This window comes from Carcharodon carcharias, chromosome 16 (assembly GCF_017639515.1).
Source record: "Carcharodon carcharias isolate sCarCar2 chromosome 16, sCarCar2.pri, whole genome shotgun sequence".
In the NCBI taxonomy this organism is placed as follows: domain Eukaryota; kingdom Metazoa; phylum Chordata; class Chondrichthyes; order Lamniformes; family Lamnidae; genus Carcharodon; species Carcharodon carcharias.
In genome coordinates this window covers 60279220-60293611 of record NC_054482.1, presented here as the reverse complement: position 1 = coordinate 60293611, position 14392 = coordinate 60279220, and the positions used below count along the sequence as shown (strand labels likewise).

The following is a 14392-nucleotide window of genomic DNA, read 5'->3' as shown; positions in this document are numbered from 1 at the left end:
GGTCTTTCTGAATATAGGATCAAGGGTCATCAAGCTACCATTTTTGACGTGCAAAATAGATGCCTGAGAGAGTTGAATTTCTTGCTCCAGGAGTAAAAAATCCACTTTGTTTCAGAAGAACAACAGGTTAAAGTGATTGAGATTGGGTGTGGGATTGGTGAAGTTGTGATTTGGAGGTGGAGATTTTCACGGGGTGGAGTGGGACTGAGACAAAGACTGGGTTTGAGAATGGGGAGAGAGGAGTTTCAAGGATTGGAGGATGGGAGATTTAAGCTTGTTTGGGGAGGAAAAGAACTAGAGGGTGTAGTGTGGTTGTGTGGGAATGGTACCCAGTGGAAGCAACAGCAACATGATGAGTGAGTGGTGCCAAAAGAGAAGCAGCCAGTGACTAAATGAGTGAAACCTAGGAACTTTATGTGCATAAATAGTGGAATTTTTTACCACTGGTATGTGAATGGGGAACAGAGATTGAGTTCTCACTGTGCTGAAGGAATTGTGTGCCTTCATTTTTATATATCACGAGCTCCATGTGTCACTGTTCACATAGGGCTAGGAATAGAGGGGTTCAGTGTTTGGCATTGCTGGAAGATAACGACACCTCCACCAGCTCCTCGTAGGCAGCAACCAGAGGCTGACTCCCCATCTCAACTTTTGGTTCCTCACTCAATCTCATCACTGTTCAGCCTACAGTGGAACTGAAAAATTTATTTGGAGCTTGGTCAGCAAGTGCTCTGCCTAGGTTTTCAAGGGTTTTACAAAACAGTCATGAAACAGCCACTAAACCCTCTGCATGTTTAAATTAAACAGATGCTGATTTCAGGCAACTGTCAGGACTGCCTCAAAGCAGTGAGGGCCGATATGGATGGAACCATGCTGCCTCTACAGATTAGGTTGAAGACCTCGTGCCCTTGAAATAGTACACACTAAACTCAGTTTAGATCTAAGAAACATCAAAATGCATACTATCCCAGTGTCTTCAAAGAACTTTTGCTGAGTGCCTCGGCCAGGCCTGCCGCGTAAATTGAGTTTGATCCTGTCTTAACTCCTAGATCATTTCCTTTTTTTCTGATTTTAGTTTCCAAGTTGTATTACATTTTGCATTTTGTGTCTTCCTAATTTTAAAGCACGCTCTGCATGTGAGAAGAACAATAAAGATGCATGTTATTTATGTGCCTGCTGCTGACTTTGAATAGTTTTTATAAGGACCTGGTTGGAGTCAAGTACAGGCTGTGTAAGTAGCTTGTGGCCCTCTGCACCATTCTGGACACAGTATGTCAAGATATAGCAGAAGACTACTGTGCTAACTTTTGCTGGAAATGGTGCTTGAGCAGTTCTGGCACTTCAGCTCTAGTGAAAGAATTTGTACAATGATGATTAGGATGATTATTATTAGATCAATTAGTGCATCTTTCAACCACTAAACCATTGAGAGAAGAGCTAATTAGGTAGCCCTGAAGCCAAACAAACTGAAAAGAAAGATGGTCTAACAGAGGGAAGTGACTATAAATGGGGCAGAGTGTGAAATTAAAACAAGGAAGACGCTGAAAGAGAAGTTGGAGAAAAGTATTTTAAGAAAAAGCCATCACGTATCTTGCATTGCACCTTGAACATAGTAAAATATCTCAAGAAGTGTATTCAGACAAAATCTGTTACATATTCCTTAATGCATACACGCTGTACCCCATACATCTTTCCAGCTTAAGAGAAAGCCAATTAATTTGCTTAACTATTTGGTTGTGCTGCTTGCAGCTAGAATAACTTATGATTGGCTCATTCTCTCTCCATTGTGAGGAGCAGAGTTTTGTTTGCCTGTCCAAATTAAGATTACAAACTTTTGAAAGATGATATTTAGTTTCTTACTGAATGATGAACAATAGGTCAGAGTGGAATTTCGCTTTGGCAATATAAACATAAAAACCAGTTTTAATCTGTTACTGTATTATGAGCAAGTGGAGAGAAAAACATAGTTGGTGTTTCAGGTCATGACCTTTCAAACAGAATGGTGCGGTTGTATACTTCAAAAACAAATGTAATTACTCTGTTCTTAAAATCCACTGTGAAACATGATTTTAAAGCCTGGCTGAACAAGGTACTTTAAAAGACTGAAGGAAGGAAGGATAAAACCCATTCAGAAGCATATGGTACTCCTTTTTATATTGTATGCTCAAAACTTGATGTACTGTTGTTTCCCTGATTACCTAAATCATATGTTCAGTAGGGGTCTCTGCTGGGCTTCATGTGACTAATTCAGTATCTGTTTCAAAGACTTTTGAAATTTCTATACTGTTCCATTTTATTCATTGTGTCAGTAAATGAGTTGTCGCAAAGGTTGATATCATTAGTTTTTAAGATAGTTTTAAGTATTTAAAACCTTGTTCTTATAGTTGCTGGCATAACTGCTACTACCTGAAATCAGTCATTATGTAACCACTGGATGTTTACTGTGTCGATATGCTATATCAAAAGGCCGAAATTTCCAAAATACTGTATAACTCTCATTTATATTCTGGGTAGTAGAGTGGATTAGAACAGGGTTGTCCAACATTTTGCCTTCATAAACAATGTAAGTATGCACCATGAAAACTCAGCGTTAAAGTTCAAGTTCCCATTAATTAGTTTGCATGTATCTCCAATTATTGACACTAACATATCTTGGTTATTCCTGATTTAGTTCTTCCAGAAATGAGGAATCAGTGCTAAAAGCAGGCCTCCCAGACTTGTAAAGTTCACCAAAAGGAGAAAGCAGCAAATCGGGGAGGAAAAAAAACCTATGTGGAAATTGGGTTTTGAGTGCTGAGTTACGAAGGGAAATAGGTTGGGCATCTCTGGGTTAGAAAGCACTTGTGTTTTTTATGATTTGAGCACTCATTTATTGTACCCCCATCCTATAACCTAACTGATCACTCTTGCTATTAAATGAAAGTTGATGCATTAATAGCTTTATTAGTCACAGTGGCATCTCTGTAGATATACTTCTGAGCTTCTAAGACAATTTTTGGGTCTCTAGAATAAGAATCTTTAAATATTTGGCTTTCAGTACTGCAGGTATCTTAATGAAGTTAAAGTATTTGCTTGTTGAGATATCCTCATGCTGCAGTGATCATCTTGCACTTAACCATCAAGTTAAAATTGAATCAACTAAAAACAGTCAAATGTAACCTTGAATCTGTTGGAATTGTAATTAGCATAAATCTAATTTTCTCCCAATCAATCAAAATCCAGCTCCAGATCACACCGGGGGTCTTCATCTCCAAGGAAGAGGTCTCGCTCAAGTTCTCGATCATCATCTTCCTCTGAAAGAGGCAAAAAACGAAGCCGTTCCAGGTCATCATCCTCAAGTGGCCGCAAAAAAACTAGACGTTCTGACTCAAGATCTTGGTCTGCAGAAAGGTTTGGGCTTCTGTAGAATAAGATTAATAATTTAACAGGACTGCAGAAACCATCCCATTTAAAATGAAAACTTGTTTCTTTAGTTAATGAGATTATTGAAATTAAAAAGCCAGAGGATGCTTCTTTACAAAGGTTGTGGGCTTTATAATAGAAGCAATGCAATTTTCCATATCTTAATTTAGAACAGTTACTTATAAGATGTAACTGCAGTTTCCCAAATTTCAGCTTTGCACACCTTGTTGATTTTTTTTGTCTTTTGCAGGCGCAGTGGATCGTCCTCTGGATCCTCTCACTCGGGCTCCTGTTCAAGTTCTAAACAGAAATAGCCTTTTAACAACTGCAGTTTTTAAAAGTTCAGTAATTTCTGGAAAAATGCATGAAACTTATTTTGAAGTTATTAGTGTCTTGAGCAAATCCACCTGAGATGTTGTGAAAACATTTTTAAAAATTGGGCATATGTTGTGATGAAATCTTGCTGATGTAATCTTAAACCTATTGTTGCTTTAAGAGTGTGTTAGAATTGTACTCCAGTCTATTAAATTAGTATATTAAGCCATAATAGTTTTCTCCTCATGGGAAACTGATGCATTTTTGTTACAAGAGCTATAAAGACTAGTTTCAAAATGTACATTATGTATGCATCTGTACGTCTACAGCATTGTAGTGCAGAGGGTCTGTGTAAGTACAGGTGGTCTTTAAAGGAAGAGAAACTTTAAAGAGATAGTAAATTCTAGGTGAGTATTTGTTCAAATTACTTTGCCATATCATGAATCAGGATACAGTATTGGACACAACAGAGTTATGTTTGACATTTCTGTTAAATATCAGTTTTTCTTGCAAGAATTCAGGCCCTCAAGTCAGGATTCCCGCTGTGTTGTGTTTTTTTTTTAAGTGATCGTTGTGCTTTCCATTGGAAACTGAAGAGGAAGCAACTTCAAACCAGTCTGGGAGGTGCACACTAGATTTCCAGCACCCTGGAAAATCATGCTTTTTTAGGAAATTTGCATCTTGGTGTGGTTTTCCAGAGACCTAGAGCTCTAGCCAGTTAGAGTTGCTGTTTCCTAGAGAAAAACTGATATTCCACTCTTAGAATGCTTTGAATGAAAATTAAGATTTGTTTGCCCTCCCCGAATTTCTCCTAGAAATATTTCCACTTCTTTCACCTTTATGATGTGCCTCGTGCTGATTTCAAAGTAGCTTTGCAGCTCCTTATTTATATTGTGGTTGGGGAAATTGCAGAAATCTACATCCTTATGACCCTTCACTTTTAGGTTGTGTTCAGTTATTTTTGTTAATGTGCTTGGAAATAGAAATTTTGATTTAAATTTTCAGAAGTTAAAAGAAAATTGTATGGAATAGCATTGAATGGTTCACTTTTACATAGGCATCCCTGAGTCCAGGGGGTTGTTTCTCAGCCTTCCTGGACTGGATTTAAACATAGGTGCCAAAGTGAAAAGAGCTTGAGCAGTTTTGATGCAGTTTTTTGCTGGTACCACAGCAAAAATTACCTACTCGTGATCAGTCTGCCACAGAAGCCACAACAACTGGTGTTCAGAAATGGATATAATTTAATGGTATTAGAGGAAGAGTTTTCTAAGACAATATTTCAGATTTGCTTTTGGGACTAAATGGAGATAGCTAACAGCTTTACATATTCCAGGGCTGCTGACACTAATGTAAAAATGGGAAATGTTTCACATTTGAGCATTAATCAATTGAGGGGAAAATGTGAAGAAAAATATGGAATATTTACAACACTTTGACCGTTCTCTTTTTTGAATGGCATTTCAATCTGTAACCTTTTTTAAATATTTAAAACATTGGGTGTACCAATTACAAATTGTGGACTTTTTTTTAATCTTCAAAATAAATAATTCATTAATTGCCTTCCATCTTGATGACTTGTTATGGCTTAATATACCCCTCTAATCTTAAACTCGGTTAGAAGGAAAATAGTATTTGCATCATCAAACAGAAGCTCTGATTTTCAGAACTCCAAAGGTGGTTTCAGGTATATTAAATGGTAGAGGAAGGTAAGTATACAGCAAAAATTTTAACTTTGTAAATTGAACTTGGCAGTGCTAATTGCATTCTTGGTACAAATGTGGACATTGTTTTTAATGGGTCTTTTTTTCTTCAGTTTTTGTTTATTTGATTATCATACCGGCACCAAAAGTGTTAGGCAAGTAAGAGTTGGCTTTTTTTTATTTCAGAGCGCACACCTCATTGCTTAAGTGGTCTAGTTTCTTGTGATTTTACAGTTTTAATCTCTTTAACACCTTCTTTCAGAACCAACAAGTCTACACGTCCATTTGTATTTGTAGCTCGTATAAAATCAACTTGAGGAGCATGTGACCAATATCTATTGCAGTGTTTTGGGATTCAGCTCTGGAAATATTGGAAGATCTGATTTGTGCAGGATTCCTCTGAGCGTAGACTTTCAGTGTAACTTTCATGGGTTACAAGGTTTTCACAGTGACATTCATGTGCGTAATAGTTAAATTTGCGGGATTACATGAAGTAAGGAGTGTGAATTAATAATGTGACTTTCATTTGCATTTTCAAGACTAGTTTTATCAAAACCAGTTATATTCAAAATTCTACAGAATTTTGTCTGCCTTTAAACTTTGCCTATAATCTCTTTCTGTATTTAAAGAAAAAAATAGTTAAGGCCACTTAATTAGATTGCTAATAAATGGGTGGGGTTTTGGTAATTTCATCAGTCATAAGTTTTGGATATTTGTAAATGGTAAAAGTGGCAATTAACTTGCTTAAGGTCATCAGCTTGTTCATCTAGCCCTGCGTAATAGTTTTCATCAGAAAAAAAAACAATTTGTAGACCATGTGTGTGTACATAAATCTTCCAATGGTATGTTATCCAATGTCATGTTCAAGCACCAATAAAGAAAAAAAATAAGTGGTTTGAATTACGTTTGTCTAATTGTATTTGTTCTGATTTGAGCTAAGTGATTTGATTTGCCAAAAATGTTTTTGGGAGTGGGTTCTATGTGATTTAATAAAGTATGTTCCCTCACTGCTGTCTTGAAGAAACTTAGTGTGCTTCAGATATGCACTCAGTTTGATCAATATGCTTCTGTATTTGCAAAGTATTTTTAAAAATAGTTAAATTACATCAAACATGGTTGATAGTGGCAGTTGTCAGCTCAAAAAGCCTGAGCCCCAACCAATGTGTGCAGTGGATCCTGCAGGTGACATTTTTAAATGGTTTTAAGAAAACAAGTCCTGGGGACCTTGTTACCAGTAGAAATGAGGGTGGGGAAAATCGATGGCTTGTGTGCTAAACTTGTTGCTCAGCGTTGACTCTCCCTTCTGACAGCAGGAGAGAGGGGAGCAGGCCAAGGGCAGAGCCTGGTGCCACCTGGACTTCGGTGGTAATGTGGAACACACAAACCCATTTGCTGTTTCAGCAACCTCAATTTGGCTTGTGACCTGCAGTTTGAGAACCGCTGGACTATAAGTTCCCAGATATCACAATTCAGTCTGTGTTGCAAATAGATGATTGCCAAAGGGCTGGAGGAAATTTTCCATCTGTGGAAGGGTCTATCCATGGTGCTCTTTAGAGTGGGAGGCCTGTTGTACAGTGGGCCATTGCCTGGTTGTAATCATCGGGCAAGCCAGCATAATTGTGGACAAGGCCCTTCTACAACCTTTCATCCACCTTCACAGCCAGCAGCTGATGGACCATTGAAGAATTTTGTTGTGGTAGGGACTTAGTAAATGGTAGCCCTTGCTCACCATATCAGAGTGCTATAAAGTCAGTTTATGATACTTTTACTGTCACAATACCACCTTCTACATCATGTTGGAGCAAGCTGCAGCTGCCAACCACATCCACAAGTGACGATAGCCAGATCAACCTCCAGATGGAGGCTAGCTGCAAAATAAGCTGGACATGTGACAAATAAGCAGTTTGGGACTGCAGCAGTGAGGTGTTTAGGCAGAGGATGCAAAAGCAAAGTTATGTTGAACTTTAATAAATCACTGGTTAGGTGTCCACTGGGGTATTATGTCCCAATTTTGGACATCATACTTTAGAAAGGATGTCAGGACTGTGGAGAGGGTGCAATGGAGATCTATCATAATATTACTGAGGTTGAGAGCATAAGAGAATTGAGATTGTTCTTCAAGTAGAAAAGGCTATGGGGTGATTTAAGAAAGGTGTTTAAAATAATTAAGGGATTTGATAGCGTAGATAGGGAGAAGCTCCCCTTAATTAGAAGTAGCCATGTCTCTATCAAGCTGATTTGTTTGCATCTACCTGACAGTGAAAAATTGCTCAGGTATATTTTGGCTATAAAAAAGCAGGACAAATTCATTCTGTCCAATTACTGCCCAGTCAACCATCAAAGTATTGGGAAATGTTGTCAATAGTACTGTCAAATGGCACTTGCTCACTGATGCTCAGCTTGGGTTCTTCCTGAACCACTTGGCTCCAGTCCTCACTCCAGGCTTGGCCCAAGCATGGACAACTGAATTCCAGAGTTGAGTGACTACCCTGGACGTCAAAGCATCAACCAAGTGTGGCAGCAAGGAGCCCTTGTAACATTGAAATCAGTGGGGGAAACTCTCCACTGGCTAGAGATATATCTAGCGTAAAGGAAGAGGTTATGATTGTTGCAGGCCAATCATCTCAGCCCTGGGATATGCTGCAGGAGTTTTTCAGGGCAGTGTCCTGGGCCCAACCATCTTCAGTTGCTACAATAATGACCACCTTCCTTCTATTGTAAGGTTAGGCATTGGGATGTTTGCTGATGATTAGTGTTCAGTTCCATTGGCAACTCCTCAGATGATGAAGCAGTCCGTGCTTCCATGCAACAAAACCTGGACAACATTCAGGTTGTAACATTCGTGTCAGGCAATAACCATCTTACCACTTTCAACAAAATTTGAAACTTTTGGGGGGAAAAAAGAATTTGGTCAATACTTGAAATGATATTTTGTTGAATATAACCATTTAAAACCTTTTAGCTGAGACTTTCTCAATCCTATATTAAGTTTGTAGTTGCAACATATGACAATTAAAATTTTAAGCATTGACATCTCTTCTGAATGTCATTCAGGTCATTGAGCAATTGGGTAATGCTATTATTCTTAGTGGTTTTCCTGTAGTTCAATCTCTTAAACTAAGCAATACATCTATTTGCTTCCTGTTGTAATACCATACATGAGAAATATAGAATGAATCATACAATTTAACAGCACTATATATTTAACAATATAGGTAATTGGATATTCTGATAATTGGAATTCATCAAAATAATGCAAATGGTTTTAAATAGAATTATTGTCACTAGGTTAGCTTTATGTGGACAACCAGCTAGTGATTCCCCCTGTGGAGTGGATACCGAGTCAGATATAAATGCCTTCTCTGCAAGGGAGATCCCTCCAAGATAATAAGAGTGATGATGGAATATGTGAACCAAATCATCCACTGGTAGATCTTGCTCCAAAAATCATGCAAGCCATTGGTCCAATGGATAAAGCAGTCCGAAATAGAAACTTACAAGTGCTTTGTACCGAAAATTATGTTCTTAGTTGGTTATGCTGAATTCAGCAGTATCCTGCACGAACTTGAAGGTTACAATTCCTTGATACTGCTACCTTGTGCCTAAGTTCTCTGTATTGAATAACTGGGATGTGTCTCATATTCAGCAAACAGAAACAGAATCACACTGCAGAAGAGGCCCTTCGGCCCATCGGGTCTGCACTGACATGTGAGAAACATCTGACCTACCTACCTACCTAATCCCATTTACCAGCACTTGGCCCATAGCCTTGAATGTTATGACGTGCCAAGTGCTCATCCAGGTACTTTTTAAAGGATGTGAGGCAACCCGCCTCCAGCACCACCAACCACGCCCCCCCCCCCCCCCCCCCCCCCCCCCCAACCCAGGCAGCGCATTCCAGACCGTCACCACCCTCCGGGTAAAAACGTTTTTCCTCACATCCCCCCTAAACCTCCTAACCCTCACCTTGAACTTGTATCCCCTCGTGACTGACCTTTCAACTAAGGGGAACAGCTGCTCCCTATCCACCTTGTCCATGCCCCTCATAATCTTGTACACCTCGATCAGGTCGCCCCAGTCTTCTCTGCTCCAACGAAAACAATCCAAGTCTATCCAACCTCTCTTCATAATTTAAATGTTTCATCCCAGGCAACGTCCTGGTGACTCTCCTCTGCACCCCCTCCAGTACAATCACATCCTTCCTATAATATGTTGACCAGAACTGCACACAATTGTCCAGCTGTGGCCTCACCAAGGTTCTATACAACTCCAACATGACCTCCCTACTTTTGTAATCTACGCCTCGATTAATAAAGGCAAGTGTCACATATGCCTTTTTCACCACCCCACTAACATGCTCCTCTGCCTTCAGAGATCTATGGACACACATGCCAAGGTCCCTTTGTTCCTCAGAACTTCCTAGTGTCATTCGATTCATTAAATACTTCCTTGTCAAATTACTCCTTCCAAAGTTTATCACCTCACACTTTTCAGAGTTAAATTCCATCTGCCACTTAGCTGACAATCCTGTCTATATCTTCCTGTAGCCCAAGGCACTCAACCTCACTGTTAATCACCTGGCCAATCTTTGTGTCATCCGCAAACTTACTAATCCTACCCCCCACATAGTCATCTATGTTGTTTATATAAATGACAAATAATAGGGGACTCAGCACAGATCCCTGTGGTATGCCACTGGGCACTGGCTTCCAGTCACTAAAGCAGCCTTCTGTCATCACCCTCTGTCTCCTACAACTAAGCCAATTTTGAGTCCACCTTATCAAATTACCCTGTATCCCATGTGTATTTCCTTTCTTTATAAGTCTCCCATGTGGGACCTTGTCAAAAGTTTTGCTGAAATCCATATAAACTACATCAACTGCAATACCCTCATCTACACACCTGGTCACCTCCTCAAAAAATTCAATCAAATTTGTTAGGCATAACCTCCCTCTGACAAAGCCATGCTGACTATCCCTGATCAAACCTTGCCTCTCCCAGTGGAGATAGATTCTCTCCTTCAGAATTTTCTCCAACAGTTTCCCTACCACTGACATGAGACTCACTGGTCTGTAGTTCCCTGGTTTATCTCTACAACACTTATTAAATAGCAGAACCACATTAGCTGTCCTCCAGTCCTCTGGCACCTCCCCCGTGGCCAGAGAGGAATTAAAGACTTGGGTCAGAGCCCCTGCGATCTCTTCCCTTGCATCCCGCTCGCTAGCATGTAGCACTGGGAATAATCCAGAGATTACAACACGAGAGGTCCTGCTTTTTAGTCTACTGCCTAAATCCCTGAATTCTTGATGCAAGATCTCATCCCTCTTTCTACCTATGTCATTGGCACCAACATGTACTATGACCTTTGCCTTACCACCCTCCCCTTTCAGGATGCTCTGCAGCCATTCAGTGACATCCCAGACCCCGGCACCAGGGAGGCAACACACCATCCTGGAGTCACGTTGATGGCCACAGTAGTGCTTATCTGTTCCCCTGACTATAGAATCCCCTATTACTATTGTTCTTCCTCCCCTCCTGTACAGACAGGCTGCTTATGGTGCCAGAAGCTTGACTCTGTCTGCACTTCCTGGAGGAACCAGTGCCCTTATCAGCCTCCAAAATGGAATTTGCAAGCAGGATCCCAGGGGACTCCTGAAGTACCTGCCTGTTTCTCTTGGACTGCCTGGTGGTCACCCATTCCTTTCCTTCCTCAAGTCCCTTCAGCTGTGGTGTGACCACCTCTCTAATCGTGCTAACCACGTTGCTCTCAGACTCGAGGATGCTCCACAGAGTCCCCAGCCGCTGTACCAGCTCTGAAACCTGAGCTTCCAGGAGCTGCAGCTGGACATACTTCCTGCACACGTGCTGGTCCCGGGTTCTGGAAATTTTCCCAGATTCCCACATGGAGCATGAGGAGCATACCATGGCTTTGAGCTCTCCTGCCATGACTTATCCCTTTAAATTAAACCTTTTAAATCAATTAATCTAGGGTCCTTCTTTCCTGATCCTCGTTACTAGAGAATATACAAACTATAAACCACAAAAATACCTTAAATTATAAGCAATAAAAGTACTAAACACTTACCCGACCTTACCACTACGTACCAGTCATTCCTCTCCCTTGTAGCCTCTAATGCTGCAGCAGGGCAAGGCCACTCTCTGAATATTTAAGAAGTTGGATAGCAAAGAAAAAATTAAAAGAGCACCTCTACCCTTCTGCACCAAATTCCCACTGTGGACCAAATTGCCAATACCCACACTCACTCTGGCTGTGTCTCACTCATGATGAGGTCTCTCCCCTGCCCATGTGCAAGGCTATAATAGATGCAGATTTCATTGGAGATTCTCAAACTTGCTGAGTGATTTCTATGTATCAAACAACTGACCACCCCAAAAAATTTTCATGGATTTTGATGTGAACAGGTCTCCTTCCCCTGCCTTCTCATCCTATTGCCTGTAATTTGTACGTTTTGTATGGAAAGATGTCTTCTTACCCTTGGTGTATTCAAATTAAATAATTCAGCAACAAGCCTCATGAATTTAAAATAAAGTTATTTATTATCACAATTACCCCAAGTTAACACCCATTCACTCACTCAACACACAGATTAGATACAGGTAAAGATAGCGAACTTTTACAGATTACAAAAACAAAAAAACTGCGAATGCTGGAAATCCAAAACAAAAACAAAATTACCTGGAAAAACTCAGCAGGTCTGGCAGCATCGGCGGAGAAGAAAAGAGTTGACGTTTCGAGTCCTCATGACCCTTCGACAGAACTTAAGTTCGAGTCCAAGAAAGAGTTGAAATATAAGCTGGTTTAAGGTGTGTGTGCAGGGGGCGGAGAGAGAGAGAGACAGAGAGAGGTGTGTGGGGGGGGGTGTGGTTGTAGGGACAAACAAGCAGTGATAGAAGCAGATAATCAAAAGATGTCAACAACAATGGTACAAAAGAACACATAGGTGTTAAAGTTAAAGTTGGTGATATTATCTAAACGAACGTGCTAATTAAGAATGGATGGTAGGGCACTCAAGGTATAGCTCTAGTGGGGGTGTTTTTTTTTTAAATAATGGAAATAGGTGGGAAAAGGAAAATCTTTATAATTTATTGGAAAAAAAGGAAGGGGGAAACAGAAAGGGGGTGGGGATGGGGGAGGGAGCTCACGATCGTCACATTCTGAAATCCACACTCAGTGCCATGCGCCGCCATATGAACACGTTCGACCTCTCCCTCCAGCAGCACCGCCGTACCCTTTTTCAAAGCTGCACGTGCCCCCAGTTTCATTTTATCCTTCGGCTCATCTGACGCCTCAACAAGAAACTTTTTCTCTTTCTCTCCAGTGCTAAGGAACGCAAGCTCCAACAACTCATCGACACCAACAACCATCTAGGATTCTCCACCCTGCCTGTCCCTCCGTCCCCACCCCATCTTCCAATCCCAGACCCAGCCGTGTATTCACTATACCCCTGACCTTCCCCTCTCCGATGCTGAACGTTCAGTGCTCAGCAAAGGACTTAGTTTCATACCCTTACACCCTCACCTCAATGAATTTCGGGCTCGGCATGATGCTGAACTCTTCTTCCGCCATCTTCGTCTCCGGGCTCACTTCTTTGGGCAGGAGTCCTCTCCCAGTTCAAGGGATCCTTTTACCCATCTCCAATATTCTCCCTCCACCTGGACCTCTCCCTCTGGATTCTTACCTTCTCTTGATCTTTTCATTGAGAACTGTCGGCGCGACATTAGTCGTCTCAATTTCTCTGCTCCTCTCACCCATTCTAACCTATCTCTCTCTGAACTTACTGCACTCCATTCTCTCAGGTCCAACCCTGACATTGTCATCAAAACCGCTGACAAGGGTGGTGCTGTTGTTGTCTGGCGCACTGACCTCTACCTCGCGGAGGCTGAGCGTCAACTCGCAGACACTTCCTCCTACGTCTCCCTGGACCATGACCCCACCACTGAACATCAAGCCATTGTTTCCAGGACTGTCACTGACCTCATCTCCTCTGGGGACCTCCCTCCCACAGCTTCCAACCTGATAGTCGCCCAACCTTGGACGGCCCGCTTCTATCTCCTACCCAAAATCCACAAACAGAACTGCCCCGGTAGACCGATCATCTCAGCTTGCTCCTGCCCTACAGAACTCATTTCTCGTTATCTTGACTCCCTTCTCTCTCCCCTTGTCCAGTCCCTTCCCACCTACATCCGTGATTCCTCTGACACCTTATGTCACATCAACAATTTCCAGTTCCCTGGCCCCAATCGCTTCCTCTTCACCATGGACGTCCAATCCCTCTACACCTCCATCCCCCACCAGGATGGTCTGAGGGCCCTTAGCTTCTTCCTCGAACAGAGGCCCGAACAATCCCCATCCACCACTACTCTCCTCCGTCTGGCTGAACTTGTTCTCACGCTGAACAATTTCTCCTTCAACTCCTCTCACTTCCTCCAAATAAAAGGTGTGGCTATGAGTAACCGCATGGGCCCCAGCTATGCCTGTCTCTTTATGGGGTATGTGGAACATTCCTTGTTGCAGTCCTACTCCGGCCCCCTTCCACAACTCTTTCTCCGGTATATCGATGATTACTTCGGTGCCACTTCATGCTCTTGTCGGGACTTGGAAAAATTTATTAATTTTGCTTCCAATCTGCACCCCTTCATCATTTTCACGTGGTCCATCTCTGACATTTCCCTTCCCTTCCTTGACCTCTCTGTCTCAATCTCTGGTGATAGACTGTCCACCAATATCCATTACAAACCCACCGACTCCCACAGCTATCTCGACTACAGCTCCTCACATCCCGCTTCCTGTAAGGACTCCATCCCATTCTCTCAGTTCCTTCGCCTCCGTCGCATCTGTTCCGATGATGCTACCTTCAAAAACAGTTCCTCTGACATGTCCGCCTTCTTCCTTAACCGAGGTTTTCCACCCACGGTCGTTGACAGGGCCCTCAACCGTGTCCGGCTCATCTCCC

The 14392-nt window shown here is 41.7% G+C and overlaps 1 protein-coding gene across 1 annotated transcript in view; it reads left to right on the top strand.

The window, feature by feature from the left end:
- Positions 1-6317, top strand: part of zranb2 (zinc finger, RAN-binding domain containing 2) — a 49211-nt gene extending 42894 nt beyond the window's left edge. Inside the window, exons 9-10 of the mRNA XM_041207960.1 lie at positions 3223-3390; positions 3653-6317. Of these exons, the coding sequence (XP_041063894.1) occupies positions 3223-3390; positions 3653-3716 (232 nt within the window). The 3' untranslated portion in view covers positions 3717-6317. The remainder of the gene's footprint in view (positions 1-3222; positions 3391-3652) is intronic.
- Positions 6318-14392: the final 8075 nt, after the last annotated feature.